Source organism: Typopeltis vanoorti, chromosome 18 (genome assembly GCF_054136105.1).
Source record: "Typopeltis vanoorti isolate ZY-2024b chromosome 18, IOZ_Tvanoo_1.0, whole genome shotgun sequence".
Lineage (NCBI taxonomy): Eukaryota > Metazoa > Arthropoda > Arachnida > Uropygi > Thelyphonidae > Typopeltis > Typopeltis vanoorti.
The window spans coordinates 99,339,856-99,360,993 of record NC_143566.1 but is presented as its reverse complement, the minus strand read 5'-3'; the positions used below and the strand labels follow the sequence as shown (position 1 = coordinate 99,360,993).

The 21,138-nt window shown below is 35.6% G+C and overlaps 1 protein-coding gene across 1 annotated transcript in view; it reads left to right on the top strand.

Moving 5' to 3' along the window:
• The window catches only part of mRpL3 (mitochondrial ribosomal protein L3), a 122,445-nt gene that overhangs the window by 64,748 nt on the left and 36,559 nt on the right, over positions 1-21,138 (top strand). Inside the window, exon 6 of the mRNA XM_090408424.1 lies at positions 17,624-17,684. Within this exon, the coding sequence (XP_090264550.1) occupies positions 17,624-17,684 (61 nt within the window). The remainder of the gene's footprint in view (positions 1-17,623; positions 17,685-21,138) is intronic.

The following is a 21,138-nucleotide window of genomic DNA, read 5'->3' as shown; positions in this document are numbered from 1 at the left end:
AAAGACAAAAACAGGCAATAAATACAAAATGTTATATTCAAGCAATGACAACCAAGGAAAAGAAGGAGTAGCCATTGTATTCAACACTAAATAAGAGGCTAATCTTCTTGAATGGCATGCAGTCTCAAGTAGAGTGATGTAGGCAAATATTAGAATGGGGAACTGGACAATGAGACTTATTTGTGCCTAGGGTCCCACTACTAAGGTAGAAGTGGAGGAACTTTTTGAGGATTTAGTGAAAGCAGCTGACATAATGAAAAAGGAAAAGTTGGTCCATGTTGGGGATCTGAATAGCAGAGTAGGAAATGATTGTCAGACATACAAAAATATACTGGAAAAATTTGGAGAAAAGAGCAAAGCTAATAATAATGGCAAATATCATGGACTGGTTATTACTAACACCATGTTCCAACATAAAAATGTACAGAAATTCACATGGAGAGAAGAGGCAAGAAATAAGAAAGGTCTCATTGACTATGTTATTGTTGATAGTGATGTTTTCTCCCTGGTGCAGGACACCAGAGTGTACAGAGGATTTGAAATTGGAAGTGATCACTATTTAGTCTTGAGCAGGATAAAATTGAATTTAATATTGAAAAGAATAACATGTAAGAAAGTTTTAAAGCGAATAAAAGTTGAGCAGCTCTCATATGTGAACTGTAGACTAAAATACACAAAGAATATTCGAGAAAAAATGAAAGAGTTTGAGAACAGCAACCAAACCTTGAAGAAAACCTTGATTGATTCAGCCAGAGAGGCATGTGGTGAGGTTGTCTGCAAGGATAGAAAAATTAGAACTCCGTGGTGGACACAGGAAGTTAAAGAGGCAGTGAAGGAAAAGAAGAAAGCATATCAAAAGTTCCTGACAAGTAAGTCAGCTTGTGCTCTTAGAGAATACAGAGACAAATGTAAGAAAGCTAAACACTGTGTAAAACTCATTTTTGAAATTATCGATTCTACAACCGTGTTAAAATAACCCTTTTAAAAAAAAAAAAAGAAAGAGTTATTTTAACACAGTTGTAGAATCCATAATTTCAAAAATGAATGCTGATCCCCATGTAACACTAAAAGAAAGGACTGTGTAAAACTAGCTAAATAAAAGTCATGTCAGGACTTTGGCATGAACATAGAAAATAAATATCAAGAAGGTGGCAAAATATTCTGGAGGTTGTTGAAGAAGCCTAGAAATGGAGGAAAGAGTCCTGGAAAAGAAATTAGAGATGATAAAGGTGACATGAAAACTGTAGAAAAAGTTATCCATGAAGTATGGAGTAATTACCTCGAGAAATTTCTAAATGAAACAAGCAGTGATAGCACAGTGGTAAAAAACACTCAACAGGCATACAGTCAGAAATCCATACTTGAAGTAGAAAAAGCTATCAAAGGCTTGAAAACTGGAAAGGTAGCAGGAGTAGATGATTCGACCAGAAATGCTGAAGTATGGTGGTATAAAAGTCTTAATGTAGCTGCTGCATAGTTCTGAAGGCCTGAACAGAGGGACGAATTTCCGATGATTGGAGTAAAGCTCTCATAGTGCCCATTATAAAAAGGTAAATAAATCTGAATGTGAGCATTACAGAGGTATTTCTCTACTGAGTGTTCCTGGTAAGATATATGCAAGTATACTTGAGAAACGGTTGAGAAGAATTGTGGAAGAAAAGCTTGGTGAAGAACAAGCTGGATTCAGGCCAAATAGAGGCTGTCAGGATCAGATCTTCACTTTATGACAAATAGTTGAAAAATCATGGGAATATAACAAAGATCTCTCTTTAGGTTTTGTACATCTGGAAAAGGCATATGATAAGGTGCCAAGAGAAAAGCTATTCAATACGCTACAGTTATATGTAGTGGTGTCAATGGGGCATTATACCAAGCAATACTTACTCTTTATTTGAGACTAACTGTATGTAAGTGCAGTTAGAATTGAAGGAAGTACAGGAAGATGGTTTAATGTGAAATCTGGGATGAGACAAGGATGTATATTATCCCCTCTGTTATTCATTATCTATATGGATCACATTATGAAGGAAAGTGGTGAATGATAAATGCATGTAAACACAAGAAAGATATTTAATTAACCAAATATTTCGATCTGGAAATAGCAAACCATCTTCAGTGGCATTACAAGAACAGTTTCAAAAAATACAAGCTAGAATACCAACAATAGATCGTTAAAAATAGAACACGCCGCGTGATGTTATATCACTAAGTATTAAGTATAAAACGGAACATTTTGAAGTAGAGACATGGTTGAAAAAAAAAAAATTTAATGAGTAATCTTGTTTAGACTTTCCCAGATTTTTGATATAGATATACAGTCATTACGATTCAGGTTGGGACGATGGAGTAAAGCCTCCACACTTTCCTTGAACAAACGTTCGAACTGATAACAGGATCTATGTAAGAGACGAGTCTTGGACCAAAAGATGCTGTCGTCAGTTTCAATCCCGTGTTGAGCCAATCCAGACTTTTCAGGTTTGTTGTGAAGAATGGAGGATTGGTGTTCTTGGATTCTTTTTTCAAGAGAACCTCCAGTCTGTCCAAAATAGGAAAGATCACAGTTGCAAGGAATTTGATAAACTCCAGGAAGAGATAAAGTTGAGCGTTTGTCTTTAGGAGAAGGAAAATGAGAAGACAATTTGTTAATAGGTAAATACGTAGTTGTTAAATCATATTTCTTTAAAATTCTTGCGATAGGCTCTGAAATACCAGAGATATAAGGAATAGGCACTCGACATATTGAAACTTTGTTGTTTTGTGGAGGATTATAAGAATTGAGAAGATGTTGAGTACTTTTTTTAGAAAAGCCATTGAGTTTCATATGTTGTTGGATAGTAGAAAGTTCTTTCTGTAGATAATCAAAAGTAGAACAATTAGTTTTGGCTCTTCTGATGAGGCATTTTATAATTCCTGTTTTTTGACAAGGATGATGGGCTGATTCTTTAAGAATATAATGACCTGTGAATGTTGGTTTCCTGTATACTGTAGTTGTAAGAATATTTGAAGGTGACCGGATGAGGAGAACGTCTAAAAAAGATAACTGGTTGTTTTCTTCTATTTCCATAGTAAACTTTATACGATGATGCAAGGAATTAATACTGTTTAAAAAAAAAGGTAAAGAGTTTTTTGCTGTGAGGTCAAATAGTAAAGATGTCATCTATATATCTTACCCAAAAGGATGGTTGAGGGAAAATAGATGAGAAGAGGACTTTTTCTAAATGTTCCAAATAAAAGTTGGCTAAAGTAGGAGAAAGAGGACTTCCCATGGCCGTTCCTTCTACTTGGCTGTAAAATTTATTTTGACATACGAAATATCCAGAATGTATTACGAAATCGAATAGTTTTATAATGTCTTGAGGAAAGATGTCAGCAAGTAATTTTAAAGTTTCCTTGAGAGGTACATTGGTATATAAAGATTCTATATCAAAGCTAATCATAAGATCTGTAGGTTGCAATGAGACATTTTAATTTTTCTAAGAAATTGAGGAGTTTTTTAAAAAAGATTTAGAGTTGCCAATGTAAGATTTCAATAATTTAGCTAGGTATTTGGCTATACGGTGAGTAGGAGAATCAATACAATCTACTGTTTTATGGCCTTCCAAAAAATCCATAAGATTGATTATCCTCTTCGTCCAATAGTAGATTGTATTGATTCTCCTACTTACCATATAGCCAAATACCTAGCTACAGTTCTCTTGAAAAAAAGAATCCAAGAACACCAATCCTCCATTCTTCACAACAAACCTGAAAAGTCTGGATTGGCTCAACACGGGATTGAAACTGACCACAGCATCTTTTGATCCAAGACTCGCCTCTTACATGGATCCCGTTATAGGTTTGAACGTTTGTTCAAGGAAAGCGTGGAGGCCTTACTCCATCGTCGCAACCTGAATCGTAATGACTGTATATCTATATCAAAAATCTGGGAAAGTCTAATCAAGATAACTCATTAATTTTTTTTTTTTTCAATCATGTCTCTACTTCAAAATGTTCCGTTTTATACTTAATACTTAGTGATATAACATCATGCGGCGTGTTCTATTTTTAACGATCTATTGTTAGTACTCTAGCTTGTATTTTTTAAAACTGTTCTTGTAATGCCACTGAAGATGGTCTGCTATTTCCAGACCAAAATATTTGGTTAATTAAATATCTTTCTTGTGTTTACATGCATTTATCATTCAGTCTTATGTCACAAGTATCCTTAAAACAGTGAAGGAAAGTGGTATTAGACATGATATCAAAATTGGAGATGTTAATGTCAGCTCTTTGCTCTATGCGGAAGATGTTATACTTATCAATAAATTCGCTACAAGTCTGCAAGATTCCCTGACTAAATTGAATAACTGTTGTAATAGATATGGTATAAAGGTCAGCAATAAAGACAAAGACAATGAAAATAGGCAGAATCGTTGAAAATGTCAACAGCGTTGTGAATGGAGAACCTGTAGAAACAAGTTTTTTTTTATTATCCCATGGTATTATTTCACCAGATCATAGAGGTCAAGTTCATGTATTTTATACAGCACCTTTTCTGGGTTGTTATAGAGTTCACATTTGGAAATATTCATACAGTTTAGCAAATGCATTGGTGATTCTTCCTTGTTACAGATTTTGCAGGTGGGAAAGACTTGTATGCCATTGCTAAACTTGATTGGTCTTGTGTAACCGGTCTTGAGGCGAGAGATCATGGTAGTGGCACTGCGATTAGACTTGGAGTTGATGGTATCTCCTGGATTTTCTGCTGAGTACCAGTGGAGTCATGTCCAGAAGAATTGTTCTTTTTATGTTTTCTTTTTGGGTGGTTTTAAAAAGAATGAAATCTGTGGTATCACTTGATGTTGCGACCATTTTTGTTACTTCATCTGCAGTTTCGTTTTCCTTTAATCCCACATGGGATGGGATCCATTGGAAGATTATTTTGGAATCCTTGTGTAGTTTGTTTATGTTTTTTACTGTGTCTCTAAGTATTTCTTGATGGCTACTGTAGCAGTTCTTAATAGCTTGAAAGGTTGCTAAGGAATCGGTGAAAAATATAAACTCCTTCGGGTTTTGTTTGTCCAAATATTGCAGTGCTGTGTTAATAGCTATTAATTCTGCATGGTATGAGTTGCATCCAATACTGTTAGTTGTTTTTAGTTCTATATTATGAGAGCCATAAATGAGTATGCCACTCCCAGAATTTCCATTTGGATTTTTGGAGCCATCTGTGTAGATCTTTATTGAGTCAGGTCTATATTCCATTATTTTTGAAAGGGCTAATGATCTCAAGATTTCAGGGTTTTCTGGGCTTTTTTTCTCATGTTTCCCTATTTCAGAATTGATAACTATATTTTTCCTTTCTTGATTTGGAGGAAATGTTGGGTAGTTGGCTATTTTATTTGGACAATCCAAGGGAATTTTATTTTCTATGATTTCATGCATTGTTGATTTTTTCTTTATTCTGTTTGTTGGTTTTTAAAAAGTTCACTTGTTCTATGATGTGCAAGGTTGGCTCTTTTTTCTACAAATTTGGTAAGATTTTCTTGCCACCTAATTTTTAAAGGAACAAGGTTGGATTCGAATTCTGCTATTTTTCCAGGAGTTATATTCCTTAGTCCACATATGATTTTAGTTGCATTTTTCTGAATTTTTATAAGCTTATCTAAACTGGTTTGTGATGTTTGCATCCAGATAGGCGAAGCATATTCTATTATGGGATGGATAATAGAGGTATATGTGACTTTTAAGGTTTTAGCATTGGCTCCCCACTCTTTACCTGAGATACTTTTCATGATATTTAGCCTTCTTTTTGCTCTGACTGCAACATTGTTGATATGTTTATTGAAGCTTAGCGATGGATCCAGAGTAACCCCAAAGTATTTGGGGTTTTCATTAAATGTAATTAGTTGACTGTTTAGCTTAACCTTTGGTCTCCACTTTCTGAGGTGGTTATTAATAGTAAAAACATAGATTTCTGATTTAGTAGGGTTAATTTTGATTTTTTGGTTTTCGCAGTATGCAGCTAAACTTTCAGTGGCTTTGTTTAAGTGACCTTCTGCTGTTTCTAGGTTGTTGTGAGCTGAGAATAGGACCAAATTATCAGCAAACATAGCTATCTTTGTTTCTTTATTTATATTTTTATCTAAGTCATTTAAAGATGGAAAAAAGGAATGGGCTCAAAATGCTACCTTGAGGGAGTCCCTGTCTTATTTTCACTTTCTTGGAAAAGGTATTATTTATTCTAACTCGAATTGTTCTATTTCTTAGAAAGTCATAGATCCAGTTAAGAACGTTCCCTTCTATTCCAATATGACAAAGTTTGGAAATGAGTTTCTGCCTCCACCCCTTGTCAAAGGCATTGCTAAAATCTATAAAAGCTGCAATGGTGGATATGGTAGGTTTGGTCTGGAAGTTATCTTGAATTGTCTGGGTTAAGTAGAAAAGTTGATCAGTTGTTGAGTGATTTCTTCTAAAGGCAGCCTAAAAATGTGGTCGTATACTATTTTTATTTAGATAGTAATTCAAACATTGGAGTATCATTTTTTCCATTTATTTGCCTGGAATTGAAGTCAGTGAATTTGGTCTATAACTTCCTGGTTAGTCTTGCAGTTTGTTAGGCTTTAAGATTGGTATGATTGTGGCTGTCTTCCAGTCTTTCGGAACTTTTCCTTGTTTTAGGCTATTGTTGTATAAGTGAAGTAGCCAATCTAGAGCTAGGGAAGGAAGATGTTTGATCATAATTCCTTCTATGTTATCTGGTCCACATGATTTATTTATATCTAGTCTCTCCAAGGCATCTCCCAATTCAGAGATTGTAAATGGATCCCAGAATAGTTTGTTTTGATATTTTGAGGAGTTTACAGCATTTTTCTGCTGTCGAGCCTGTTTTGATATTTGATGTCTTTCCTAGTATTCATCTCTCGTTTGCTTATATTTTGAAAATGAAAGGCCAAGGTATTTGCTATCTCCCTATCTCCAATTTTGATATTTCCATCTGGATCTTTTAGCGTGTTAGTCTCACTTGCCTTTGGTAGGTCTCTTTGTAAATTAGCAGTTAGTTTCCAAAGTTTGGTATCTGAAGTGTTTGGATTTAAGTTGTGGCGAAATTTTTGCCACCTAGTTCTTTGTAATATATTATAATTTTGTTTAATTTCAGCATTTATCTTGTTGTACTCGATCCTGGTTTCTGGAGAGCTTTCAATTTTTGAGATGTTAAATAATTCATTGCATTTAGATATTTTACTGGCAAGTTCCTGGTGAACTTTAGTGTAGTTTGAAATAACTTTTCTCCTGTATCCCTTTGGAATACTTTTCTTTGCTGCATTTAGGATAGTATTCTTCCAAGTTATATAGTCTTTGTCTAAGTCATCATGGTATGTGTGATCTTTCAGCATTGTACTTACTTCATCCTTGTATTTCTCCCAATTTGCCTTCTGGAAGTTCCAATGATATTTTCTTTTTTGGGTGGGTCTAGTCATTTTTGGGTTCAGATTGATTAATATTGGAGTATGGTCACTTTCTACTGGTTCCAAAACAGACCAAATAGCTTTGTCGTGAAGATCAGGAGACACCGCAGTGATATCTAGGGCATCTTTTGTACCATAAGAATGAGACAGATAAGTAGGTTCTCCACTGTTGAGAGTTATTAGTCCTGTTTCATCTAAGAAATTACTCAGGTTTTCTCTTCTTGGGTTTATTTCCTCAGAACCCCATAACAGGTGTTTGCTATTCGTGTCTCCTAAGATAATGGAGTTTTGTTCAATGAGATGGGATAGTGATTCTAGTAGTAAGACTTGTACGTTGGTTAGACATAACTGGTAATTAGTTTACGGAATTAACAACGCATATAAAGTATTAATTAAAGGTAACTTTAATGAATAACTTTTATATTTCGGCAATGTCACATTGCCATCTTCGGGAACATAAAGATATGGTATGTGCACTCAGGAACTAACACAAAGCAAATGAGGAAGAAAGCAAGAAACTAATATTGTTCCTAAAGTCCTAATGGTGCCCTCTTGCGGGCTAATTTGGTAGTCTTGGCAGTTGGGCTGAAGTTCTCATAATGAAAGTCTCCCAAATTTGGGGCAGTTTCATGCACCCAAGTTGAGGTTAGGAACGTTTTTTAGAGCTGCTGAAGATTCTTTGAATAATCTTTCGTATTTAAACTTGCTGCGATGGATTATTTTTGTTTTCTTCCAACGAATTTTATGGTGGGTATCTAAGGCATGGTCTGCCAGCCCAGAGCGGCTGTACTGGTGAAACCGGATGTAGTCTTGGTGTTCTGAAATCCTGATATTTGTTGTTCTGCCTGTGTGGCCAAAGTAGGACAATTTGCAGCTGCAAGGGACCTGGTATACACCAGGTAGGTCTAGGGGAAGTGGTTGGTCTTTGGTAGAGCGGATAAGGGATGCCAACTTTTTATATTTGAAGAGAAAGCCTTAAACTCCGCCCCACAAAAACCCACTATTTGGCTTCGTTATGTGGATGATATGTTTGCTATTTGGCCACATGGCTCAGACACACTCCACTCCTTCCTAACACACTTAAACAACCAACATCCCAGAGTCCAGTTCACCTTAAAAAAAGAGGAAAACAACACCCTCCCCTTCCTAGACACTTTAATCACCCGCCAGCTAGATGGATCTTTGGTTTTCTCTGTTTACAGAAAACCCACCCACACTGGCAGATACATTCACCAGCAATCCCCCCCCCCTCACAACAATATGGGGTGATAAAAACACTATATAACAGGGCAAAATTAATCTGCTCAGATGACAAGGCCCTGACTATTGAACTAAACCACATCCTCAACACTTTCTTAGCCAATGGCTATAACCCCAAAAAAATCCAAAAAATACTAAAACCTGTAAACCACAACCCCCCTCCACAATAAAGATTACACCAAGTCTATCACCATCCCCTACATCCAGGGCACCTCTGAAAAAATAACCAATATCCTCAAAAAATATGACCTTACTTCCTGTTACAGACCATATAAAAAGTTGGCATCCCTTATCCGCTCTACCAAAGACCAACCACTTCCCCTAGACCTACCTGGTGTATACCAGGTCCCTTGCAGCTGCAAATTGTCCTACTTTGGCCACACAGGCAGAACAACAAATATCAGGATTTCAGAACACCAAGACTACATCCGGTTTCACCAGTACAGCCGCTCTGGGCTGGCAGACCATGCCTTAGATACCCACCATAAAATTCGTTGGAAGAAAACAAAAATAATCCATCGCAGCAAGTTTAAATACGAAAGATTATTCAAAGAATCTTCAGCAGCTCTAAAAAACGTTCCTAACCTCAACTTGGGTGCATGAAACTGCCCCAAATTTGGGAGACTTTCATTATGAGAACTTCAGCCCAACTGCCAAGACTACCAAATTAGCCCGCAAGAGGGCACCATTAGGACTTTAGGAACAATATTAGTTTCTTGCTTTCTTCCTCATTTGCTTTGTGTTAGTTCCTGAGTGCACATACCATATCTTTATGTTCCCGAAGATGGCAATGTGACATTGCCGAAATATAGAAGTTATTCATTAAAGTTACCTTTAATTAATACTTTATATGCGTTGTTAATTCCGTAAACTAATTACCAGAGATGGGATAGGTTAGAAAGATTTGGTCCAGGTTTGTCAGGAGGATGATAACAATTTAATATGTTTAATGGCTTTTTACTTGGTTCCAGTATTTGGATTCCTTGTACTTCAGTTCCTTCTGATACTATGTCTAACTCAACAACTTTATATGACAAGTTTCGGATTAGTGTCAGATGCCCTCCTCCATTTTGGTCCGTAGGCCTATCTTGTCTTATGATTTCATAGTTTTTAATGTTTAGTTGGTTGGTTTGTCAAAGTTTGGTTTCCAGGATGCAGATAATATCAGCATCATGTTTGTCAGCTAGTAGTAATAGTTCATTTAGTTTTTCTTTGCTTGCTGGGGTAACGATGCCATTTAAATTACATTAGATGATATTAATATTTCTTGTAATGGGTGGAATGATTTGCTCATTTCTCAACTCTGACATCATTTCCAAATCAAGAGTCGCGTCGGCTGCCCCATATGCAGTAGCATAAGTATAATCACTGAAATTTGTCTCCATGAGGGGAAAAAGAAGAAATGCTGATGTTGTTAGATCATCCAGAGAGCACCACAATGAGTGACAGTCAGACTTTGCCCGCATGTGGAGGGCAAAGTAAAACTGTGGAAGCAAGTAAAGAAACTGTGGAAACAAGTAAAGAAAGTAAAACTGTGGAAACAAGTAAAACGTTTCACCTACTTAGGCACGATTTTTAGTGAAGATGGTAAATTAAATATAGAATAAAAACAACAGAAACAACAAAGCTGGTATGGTAGGAAGTCAATTGAATAAATTCATATGGAATAAGAGAGAAATTAGTCAGAACACTAAATTAACTGTATACAAGCCAGTGTTCAAACCAGTTTTAACTTATGGATCTGAGAGCTGGGTCAGAAGTAAAACATTTCACCAAAGACTAGAGACCGCAGATATGAGAATCCTGAGAAAGATTAGAGGTGTGAACAGATGGGCATCAATGGCAATATCATATTAAAAACAGGATATTAGGAAAGAACTTGACATTGTCAGCATCCAGGAATGCATTAGCAGAGCTAATCTCAGGTGGTATGGTCATTTAAACAGAATGGGCAAGGAAAGATTAGAAAAACAAGTGTTCTCTGCCAGATTGGCAGGAAAACGACCCAGAGGAAGACCAAGATATAGGTGGACTGATATGGTACAAAGTGCCTTAGACGACAGAAATATAAGATTTGATAATATTGGAGTCTTGACAAGTAACAGACTGATCTGGAGGAAAATTGTAGATAGGAAGTTACTAATGATGTAAATTTTTCATGTAGTACTATCTTATCCTGTACACCCCTTGAGGGTACATGGCAGGAATTTGATGATGATGATGAACTTTTGATATGCTTTCTTCTTTTCTTTCACTGCCTCTTTAACTTCCTGTGTCCACCATGGAGTTCTGATTTTTCTATCCTTATAGACAACCTTACCACATGCCTCTGACTGAATCAATCAGTGTTTTCTTCAGGACTTGGCACTGAATCTCCAAGGTTTGGTTCCTGTTCTCAAACCTTTTCATTTTTCTTGGATCATGTTTGTGTATTTTAATCTACAGTTCACATCTGAGAGCTGTTCAACTTTTATTCACTTTAAAATTTTTTTACATGTTCTTCTTTTCCATATGAAATTCAATTTTATCCTGCTCATGACTAAATGGTGATCACTTCCAATTTCAAATCTTCTGTACGCTCTGGTCCTGCACCACGGAGAAAATATCAATATTAACAATAACATAGTCAATGAGACTTTTTTTATTTCTTGCCTGTTCTCTCCATGTGAATTTGTGCACATTTTTGTGTTGAAACATTGTGTTAATAATAACCAGTCCATGTCCTGAGTAGAAATCCAACAGGTATTTGTCATTATTATTACTTTTGTTCTTCTCTCCAAATTTTCCCATAATATTTTTGTATGTCTGACAGTCATTTCCTACTCTGTAATTTAGATCCTCAATAAAGACCAACTTTACCTTTTTCATTTTGTTGGTTGATTTCTCTAAAGCCTCATAAATTCCTCCACTTCTACCTTAGTAGAACCTTCTGTAGGACTATAGGCACAAATATGTCTCATTGTCCAGTTCCCCATTATGATATTTGCCCACACCACTCTACTTGATATTGCAAGTTTAGCCTCGTATTTTGTGTTCAATTTCGTAGCTACATCTTCTTTTCCCTGATTGTAAATGCGTGAATATAACATTTTGTATTTATTGTTCAGAAAATTATTTTTATTTTTCAACATAATCTCCCTTAAGACTAATACATTTATTCCAGCAATGCTCCAGCGCCATTATCCCTTCCCTATAGTGGTTCTTAGTAAGATCTGCAAAATACCCCTCTGCAGCTGCAATCACCTCTTGATTCAAAGAAAAATGCTGATCAGCGACAAAGAGTTTTATTTTTGGGAAGAGATAGAAGTCAGAGGGAGCCAAATCTGGGGAATAGGGTGGATGTTCCAACAATTCATAGTGCAGATCCCTTAATTTTCATCATCATCATCAAATTCCTGCCATGTACCCTCAAGGGGTGTACAGGATATGACAGTACTACATGAAAAAATTACATCATTACTAACTTCCTATCTACAATTTTCCTCCAAATCAGTCTGTTACTTGTCAAGACTCCAACATTATCAGATCTTATATTTCTATCGTCTAAGGCACTTTGTACCGTATCAATCCACCTATATCTTGGTCTTCCTCTGGGTCGTTTTCCTGCCAACCTGGCAGAGAACACTTGTTTTGCTAATCTTTCCTCTCCCATTCTATTTAAGTGACCATACCATCTGAGATTAGCTCTGCTAACGCATTCCTGGATGCTGACAATGTCAAGTTCTTTCCTAATATCCTCATTTTTAATATGATATTGCCATTGATGCCATCTGTTCACGCCTCTAATCTTTCTCAGGACTCTCATATCTGCGGTCTCTAGTCTTTGGTCAAGTGTTTTACTTCTGACCCAGCTCTCAGATCCATAAGTTAAAATTGGTTTGAACACAGTCTTGTATACAGCTAATTTAGTGTTCCGACTAATTTCTTTCTTATTCCATATGAATTTATTCAATTGACTTCCCACGATACCAGCTTTGCTGATTCTGTTGTCTATTTCTATATTTAGTTTACCATCTTCAGTAAAAATTGTGCCTAAGTAGCTGAAATGTTTTACTTGTTCCACAGGTTCTCCATTCACAACACAGTTGACATTTTCAATGATTCTGCCAATTTTCATTGTCTTTGTCTTTTTATTGCTGACCTTCATACCATATCTATTACAACAGCTATTCAATTTAGTCAGAGAATCTTGCAGACTTGTAGTGGATTTATTTAGAAGTATAACATCATCCGCATAAAGCAAAGAGCTGACATTAACATCTCCAACTTTGATATCAGGTTTAATACCACATTCCTTCATAATGTGATCCATATAGATAATGAATAACAGAGGGGATAATGTACATCCTTGTCTCACACCAGATTTAACATTAAACCATCTTCCTGTACTTCCTTCAATTCTAACTGCTGACTCACAACTCAAATAAAGACTAAGTATTGCTTGATATAATGCCCCATTGACACCATATAACTGCAGCGTATTGAATAGCTTCTCTCTTGGCACCTTCTCATATGCCTTTTCCAAATCGACAAAACTTAAATACAGATCTTTGTTATATTCCCATGCTTTCTCGACTATTTGTCGTAAAGTGAAGATCTGATCCTGACAGCCTCTATTTGGCCTGAATCCAGCATGTTCTTCACCAAGCTTTTCTTCCACAATTCTTCTCAACCGTTTCTCAAGTATACTTGCATAGATCTTGCCAGGAACACTCAGTAGGGAAATACCTCTGTAATTCTCACATTCAGTTTTATTTCCCTTTTTATATATGGGTACTATGAGAGCTCTACTCCAATCATCGGGGATTCGTCCCTCTGTCCAGGCTTTCTGAACTATGCAGTGCAGCCACTGTAAGACTCTTATACCACCATACTTCAGCATTTCTGGTCGAATATCATCTACTCCTGCTGCCTTTCCACATTTCAAGCCTTTGATGGCTTTTTCTACTTCAAGTATGGATATGTATTCCTGACTGCATGCCTGGTCAGTGTTTTTTATCACTGTGCTGTCATCACTGCTTGTTTCATTTAGCAGTTTTTCAAAGTAATTACTCCACACTTCAAGGATAACTTTTTCTCCTGTTTTCATTTCACCTTTATCATCTCTAATTCCTTTTACAGCACTCTTTCCTCCATTCCTAAGCTTCTTCAACAACCTCCAGAATATTTTGCCACCTTCTTGATATTTATTTTCTATATTCTTGCCAAAGTCCTCCCATGACTTTTGTTTAGCTAGTTTTACACACTGTTTAGCTTTCTTACATTTGTCTCTGTATTCTGTAAGAGTAAAAGCTGACTTATTTGCCAGGAACTTTTGATATGCTTTCTTCTTTTCCTTCACTGCCTCTTTAACTTCCTGTGTCCACCAGGGAGTTCTGATTTTTTTATCCTTGCACACAACCTCACCACATGCCTCTCTGGCAGACTCAATCAATGTTTCCTTCAGAGTTTGCCACTGAATCTCCAAGGTTTGATTCCTGTTCTCAAACTCTTTCATTTTCTTTTCAATAATATTTCTGTATTTTAGTCTACAGTTCACATCTGAGAGCTGCTCAACTTTTATTCGCTTTAAAACTTTCTTACATGTTATTCTTTTCAATATGAAATTCAATTTTATCCTGCTCAAGACTAAATAGTGATCACTTCCAATTTCAAATCCTCTGTACACTCTGGTGTCCTGCACCAGGGAGAAAACATCACTATCAACAATAACATAGTCAATGAGACTTTTCTTATTCCTAGCCTCTTCTCTCCATGTGAATTTGTGCACATTTTTATGTTGGAACATGGTGTTAGTAATAACCAGTCCATGTCCTGAGCAGAAATCCAACAGATATTTGCCATTATTATTAGCTTTGCTCTTTTCTCCAAATTTTCCCAAAATATTTTTGTATGTCTCACAATCATTTCCTACTCTACTATTTAGATCCCCAACAAGGACCAACTTTTCCTTTTTCATTGTGTCAGTTGCTTTTTCTAAAGCCTCAAAAAATTCCTCCACTTCTACCTTAGTAGAACCTTCTGTGGGACCATAGGCACAAATAAGTCTCATTGTCCAGTTCCCCATTCTCATATTTGCCCACATTACTCTACTTGAGACTGACTGCCATTCAAGAAGATTAGCCTCGTATTTTGTGTTGAATACTATGGCTACTCCTTCTTTTCCTTGATTGTCATTGCCTGAATATAACATTTTGTATTTATTGCTCAGAAAGATCTCACCAGTTTTGGTCTTTTTTGTTTCAGTCACCCCTATTATGTCGATCTGGTACTTATCTAATTCCTCAGCTAGCTCCATTTCTTTGCCATTCAGGCTTCTTACGTTGATAGTACCGATCTTTAACTCTGGTGATGTTGAGTTGGGGTTTGTTTTCAGATTTGTTCCAGTAGCTGACTTTTCGCTGTTCGCCCTGGTTCCCTGGCGAAAACAACGGGGGCCTTGTTTAACCGGGCGACGCCCCAGCCGGCATGAAATTTTGTCATGTTGTACCATCATTTTTTATTTTGGTTTAACCAATAAGAATACAATTTGGTCGGCTAAATCCCAAATTGCCAGCCCATCCTCGTTCGTTCAGTATCAAAGTAGATACCCAACAGGGTGCACCACGAGAAGGTGAGGATTGGACATTAGGTCAGAAGCCCTGGTCGGTTCTCCGCATTCCTTTAAAGGCTATGTGGAGGTCTCCTCTCAGTTATACAGCTTTGACCCTTAAGCACCCCCTTAATTTTCCCATTGCCAAAACATCTTTGTGCATTGTCCTGATGAAAAATGCTTTTTTTTTTCTTCTGCAAACTGGGTCTTTTCTCATGAATTTTTTCATCTAGTCTGGTTGAGATTGGAATAATATTCCCCAATTATTGTTTTACCCTTTTCAAAATAATTAATAAACAAAATGCCTTTAGCATCCCAAAACACCGATGCCATGACCTTTCCTTCTGGTGGAACTGACTTTGTCTTCTTTGGCACTGAACAACCGGCTTCTGTCCACTGTTTTGACTCCTGTTTGGATTCTGGTGTGTAATGGTGAATCCAAGTCTCATCCATAGTAATAAATCAACACACAAAATCACAGTTTTATTCTTGTTAAAACGCTCCAAGCACTGTTCAGAGATTTTCGTGCGAGGGCGTTTTTGCTCTGCTGTGAGCAAGCACAGCACCCATCTTGCACAAAGCTTTTCATTTGCAATTCTTCATGCAAAATATATCCTACACATTCTTTTGAAATGCCTATAGTCTCAGCAATTTCATGGATTTTGACTCGCCAGTCTTCCAATACCATATTGTGCACTAATACATTTATTCCAGCGATGTTCCAGCACCATTATCTCATCCCTGCAGTGATTCTCAATAAGATTTTCAAAATACTCCTCTGCAACTGCAATCACCTCTTGATTCAAAGAAAAACGCTGAAGAGTGACAAAGAGTTTTAATCTGATCGATGATTTCTGGTGTTTTCTTGGTGATTTCTGTTCAACTTTTTGGACGTTCTTCATGTGGATCATCTTCAAGGCTGGTACATCTTTAATTAAACTTGGCAGCTCATTTTTTAATTGTCAAAAACAAAGGAGAAGAGTGCCCATAAACTTTTATGAACTTTGAATGAATTTCTTTTGCTGTTAAACTGTTAAATGCGGTTATAAAATTCTTTTACAAAGAATTTTATAACCGCATGATACTCAGTTTTATCGATTTCAAGGGATACAGCAACACTTTGGCTTCTGACAGCCATATAAAAAAAACTACTTGATAGAATGACTTGCAATTTCACATGAATGCTTATGACAGATGTACCAACTTAGAAAAAAAAAATCTTGCCGATAGTGTTGCCATTTATGGTCAAGTCCGAGAACTTTTAAGTCCATCCACATAGTTAATCAAGGTGATCTAGAGAGCTTGCAGAATGATATAAATAGGCACCCAGTATTAGCAAATCATAATGGGTATCAATTTAATGTGAAAAAGTATAAAATTATGTATTTTGGCTTAAAAAGATTACAAGCCGTGTAGTACTTTGAGGAAACAGTACTCCAGGTATGCTGAAGCCAGGGATTTGGGAGTAGTAGTAGTAGATAGAAATTTGAAGTTTAGAGGACATATTGCTAAAGTATTCAGTGTAGCTCACAGGATTACTTAGTTATTCAAGAAGACACAAGTAGAGATAAGGGAATTATCATTCCTCTTTATAAAGTCTTGATACAATCACGTATGGATTACTGTGTTTAGGTCTAGTAATCTGTGTTTCTTGAGGATGAGAAAGTTGTGGAGAGGATCCAGAAGTGAGTGACCAAGATGATGGGTGGTCTGTGGAATACTCCCTATGAGGATATCTGCACTTTGTTAGAGAGGCAGGACAAGAGGTCATCCTTGGATGTTGGATGTTGTTCAAGGGTGCAAAGATTAGATTTTACACTTAGAAAGTGGTGAATGAATGGAATGGGTTGCCGGAGTTGGTTGTGAGTGCTTTGTCTGTTAATGGTTTCAGGGAGAGGTAAGATAGATATTGTGTTGATGGGTTTTGTCTCCCACAATAAGTCTCCATGGATATTCCCATGCAATAATAATAATAATATCTGTAGCTTTATAAATTATTATATTGATTTTGTTCTTGTGTTACAGGATGAGTCAAAGTTAATGTGAATAATTGAAAATAAAGACAGGAAACATGTAAATGTATATTTCTTTATAGAAAAATCATTAGTGATTGATATATTTTATTCATTACACCCAGCTGGTGAGATGAATGAATCAGTTTTAAATTTAAACTTGTCATTTATTTTTAATCTGTAAATTTAAATTCACTTTTATAAAAATATCCTTTAGGAAATACAGATTTTTTTCCCCTTAAATATCTTGTTACATATATATATATACATTTTGAAGCATTGAAAGAATTTTTTTTTCTTAATTTTTGCAGGCACTCCACTTTTTGCATCACATTTTAGAGTGGGAGATTATGTAAATGTTTATGGAAAAACGTGAGCAAAATATTTCCATTTGTTTATCCTTTTTAGTTTAAAATGATATATATGTTAAATCCTTAATATACGGTGAAAATGCCTAGTCAAAAAAATTAATTGTTCTTTTTCTTATAGTGTAATTTTTTTTTTCAATGGCTCCTACCCACAAAGAATTATTTGTAAACCTATAGTACCATGTTGGCTAAGGATTTTTTTTTTTAATTTTGTATTAGTTTTATGTATATTATCATCAAATTCCTGACATTTACCTTCAGCAGGGGATATGCAGGATATTATTACACTTTTAGAGAATCCTATATTTCTGTCTTCTAAGGCCCTTTTTTACTGCATCAATCCACCTACATTTTGGTCTTCCTCCAGGTCTTTTTTCTGCCAGCCTGGCAAAGAACACTTACTTTGCTAATCTTTCCTCCCCAATTCTGTTTAAGTTACCATACTACCACTAGAGTTACCTCTGCTAACACATTCCTAAATTCTAAAAATGTCAAGTCTTTCCTAATATCCTTATTTTTAATATGATATTGCTATTGATGCCATCTGTTCACTCCCCTAATCTTTTTCCAAACTCTCATATCTGTGATATCCAGTCTTTGAACAAGTGTTTTATTTCTAGCTCAACTCCCAGATCCATAAGTTAAAATTGGTTTGAGCACTGTCTATTTCCATATTTAATTTGTATTCTTCACTAAAAATTGCCTAAATAGATGAAATGTTTTACCTGTTCTATAGGTTCTCCATTCAGGATATAGTTGATGTTTTCAGTGTTTCTGCCTCTTTTTAATGCTGATTTTCATACCAAGTTCATTTCAACAGTTATTCAATTTAGTCAGGAAATCTTACAAACTTGTACTGAATTTATTTAGAAGTATGACATCATCTACATAAAGTAAAGAACTGAGTTTAACATCTCCAATTTTGGCATCAGTTTTAATATCACTTTCCTTTGTAATGTGATCCATATCAATGATGAATAACAGTGGAGATAATGTTACACCCTTGTCACACACTTGATTTAACATCAAACCATCTTCCTATAACTCCTTCAATTTTAGCTCACTTTTAACTCAAATAAAGACTAAGTATTACTTGATATGATGTCCCATTTACATCATATAACTGAATCGTTTTGAATGGCTTTACTCTTGGCACCTTGTCATATGCCTTTTCCAGATCTGTGAAACTTAAATGCAGATCCGTTTTATATTCCCATGATTTCTCAACTATTTGTCTTAAAGTGAAAGTCTGATCCTGACGATCTGTATTTGACCTGAATTCAGCTTGTTTTTCACTAAGTTTTCCTTTCCTTCCACAATCCTTCTTAGCTGTTTCTCAAATATACCTCCATAAATCTTACCAAGAATACTCAGTAGGGAAATACCTCTGTAATTCTCACATTCAGTTTTATTTTCCTTTTTATAGATTCGGGACTATGAAAGCTCTACTCCAATCATCTGGAATTCAGCCATCTGTTCATGCTTTCTGAATTATGCAGTGTGCAGCCACAGTGTAAGTTTTACACTTCGTACTTGTTCATTTTTGGTCAAATATCATATACTCCAGCTGCCTTTCTACATTTCAGGTTTTTGATGGCTTCCTCTACTTCAAGTATTGAAGTGTTCTTAATAGTCTTCAGTTGTTTTCTAACACTATGTCACTGCTTGTTGCATTTAGCAATCTTTCAAAGAAATTACTCCATATGCATCAAGAATATCTTTCCTCCAGTTTCGTGTCACCTTTTATCATTTCTGATTCCTTTTACAGCATTCTTTGATCCATTTCTAAGCTTTTTCAACAGCTTCCAGAATATTTTGCCACCTTTCTGATATTTATTTTCTATGTTCATACCAAAGTCTTCCCATGACTTTTGTTTAGCTAGTTTTACATATTGCTTTGCTTTCTTACATTTTTCTCTGTATTCTTGAAGAGCACACAAGCCGACTTATTTGCCAACAACATTTGATATGCTGTCTTCTTTTCCTTCACTGCCTCTTTAACTTTCTTAGTTCACCATAGAGTTCTGATTCTTTTATCCTTGCAGACAATCTCATTACATGCTGCTCTTGCTGAATTGATCATTGATTTCTTCAGGATTTACCACTGAATCTCCGTGGTTTGGTTCCTATTTTCAAACTCTTTTTTTCATTTTTTCTTGAATAATCTGTGTATCTTAGTCTACAGTTCACCTCGAAAGCACACTCAACTTTGATTTGTTGTAAAACTTTCTTACACACTTCTCAAAAAAAAAAAAAAAAAATACCTATTCTATTTTTTTTTTTAATTTTATTTATTTTTTACATAGTCCAGGAACCCTGAGACAGAAACCAAACATGGAACTTTTTTCAAGCGATTTCAGGTCTCCAATAAGCAGAACAGTGTTCTCACATAGACGATGAAATTTTTTATCTCCCACCTAAAGATAATTGCAAACATACCATGGCAGGATTCAAACCCACAGCCTGTTGGTTGGAGAACAGATACACCTATCTACTCAGCCAACATATAGTGTAAAATTTCTCTTTTAAAGTAGTAAGCATGTCATCATTAAGCTTTATTGCAATCTCTTATTTATTTATTAAAAATCTGAGTTAAAGCCTCATTACATTTGTACAAGATCTGCTTACTCACAGTCAGTTGAAAAAGCTCCATAAAGTTTTCTCAAATCATGGATGGGATTCAGACCCCAATCTTTCTAAGTAAAAGGAAACATTTCTTCTGATTATTTACTTGGGTGATATTCCTTCTGTTAAAGAAACAGAAGTTTAATATTTGATCAAAAACAAAAAATCTTGCTTAAAATAATCGTTAGAAAAATCCTTACTTCCAAAAACTACTTATCACCAATTACAAAGCAATTACATATCACCAATTACAAGGATAGCAAAATAAAAAATTTCAGAAATTTCTTATTTTGCTATCCTTGCATAGGAATAGAATGTAAGGGGTATTAGCATTTTCAAAGAGAGCAGTGGGAACGAATTGTGTGTGTGTGGGTGGGTGGGTGGGGGGGTGAAAGTCGTCAGGATGAAATAGATAGTTGGTTGCTGTGATACGCTAGGAATTACAAGGGAGAATGTGGATGGCATGCATCATTTTGAAAATTCAGTGGATTTCTTTTTTTAATTAAAAATTAGGATACTTACCACTGTTTAAACTTCTAACTGAAATATATCAGAACAAAATACTTTTTAACAAGAATTTTGTAATTAGAATCAAAACAGGTGGAGTGCATGATGTATTTAGAGCGTAGACTTTGAAAATAGAACTTTTCCCCCCTCTGGCACATCGTGATATTTCTTTGTTTAAGCTTTCTAAAACATAATCTTATCTAAGTATTGTTCAATGATAAGAAAAAGAAAAAATAATGATAAACAATTATAAGTTAGAAAAAATATCAATAATTATTTTCAAAAATAACTTATCTTTCAATTCCTAAAACTACTGCTTCTATAAC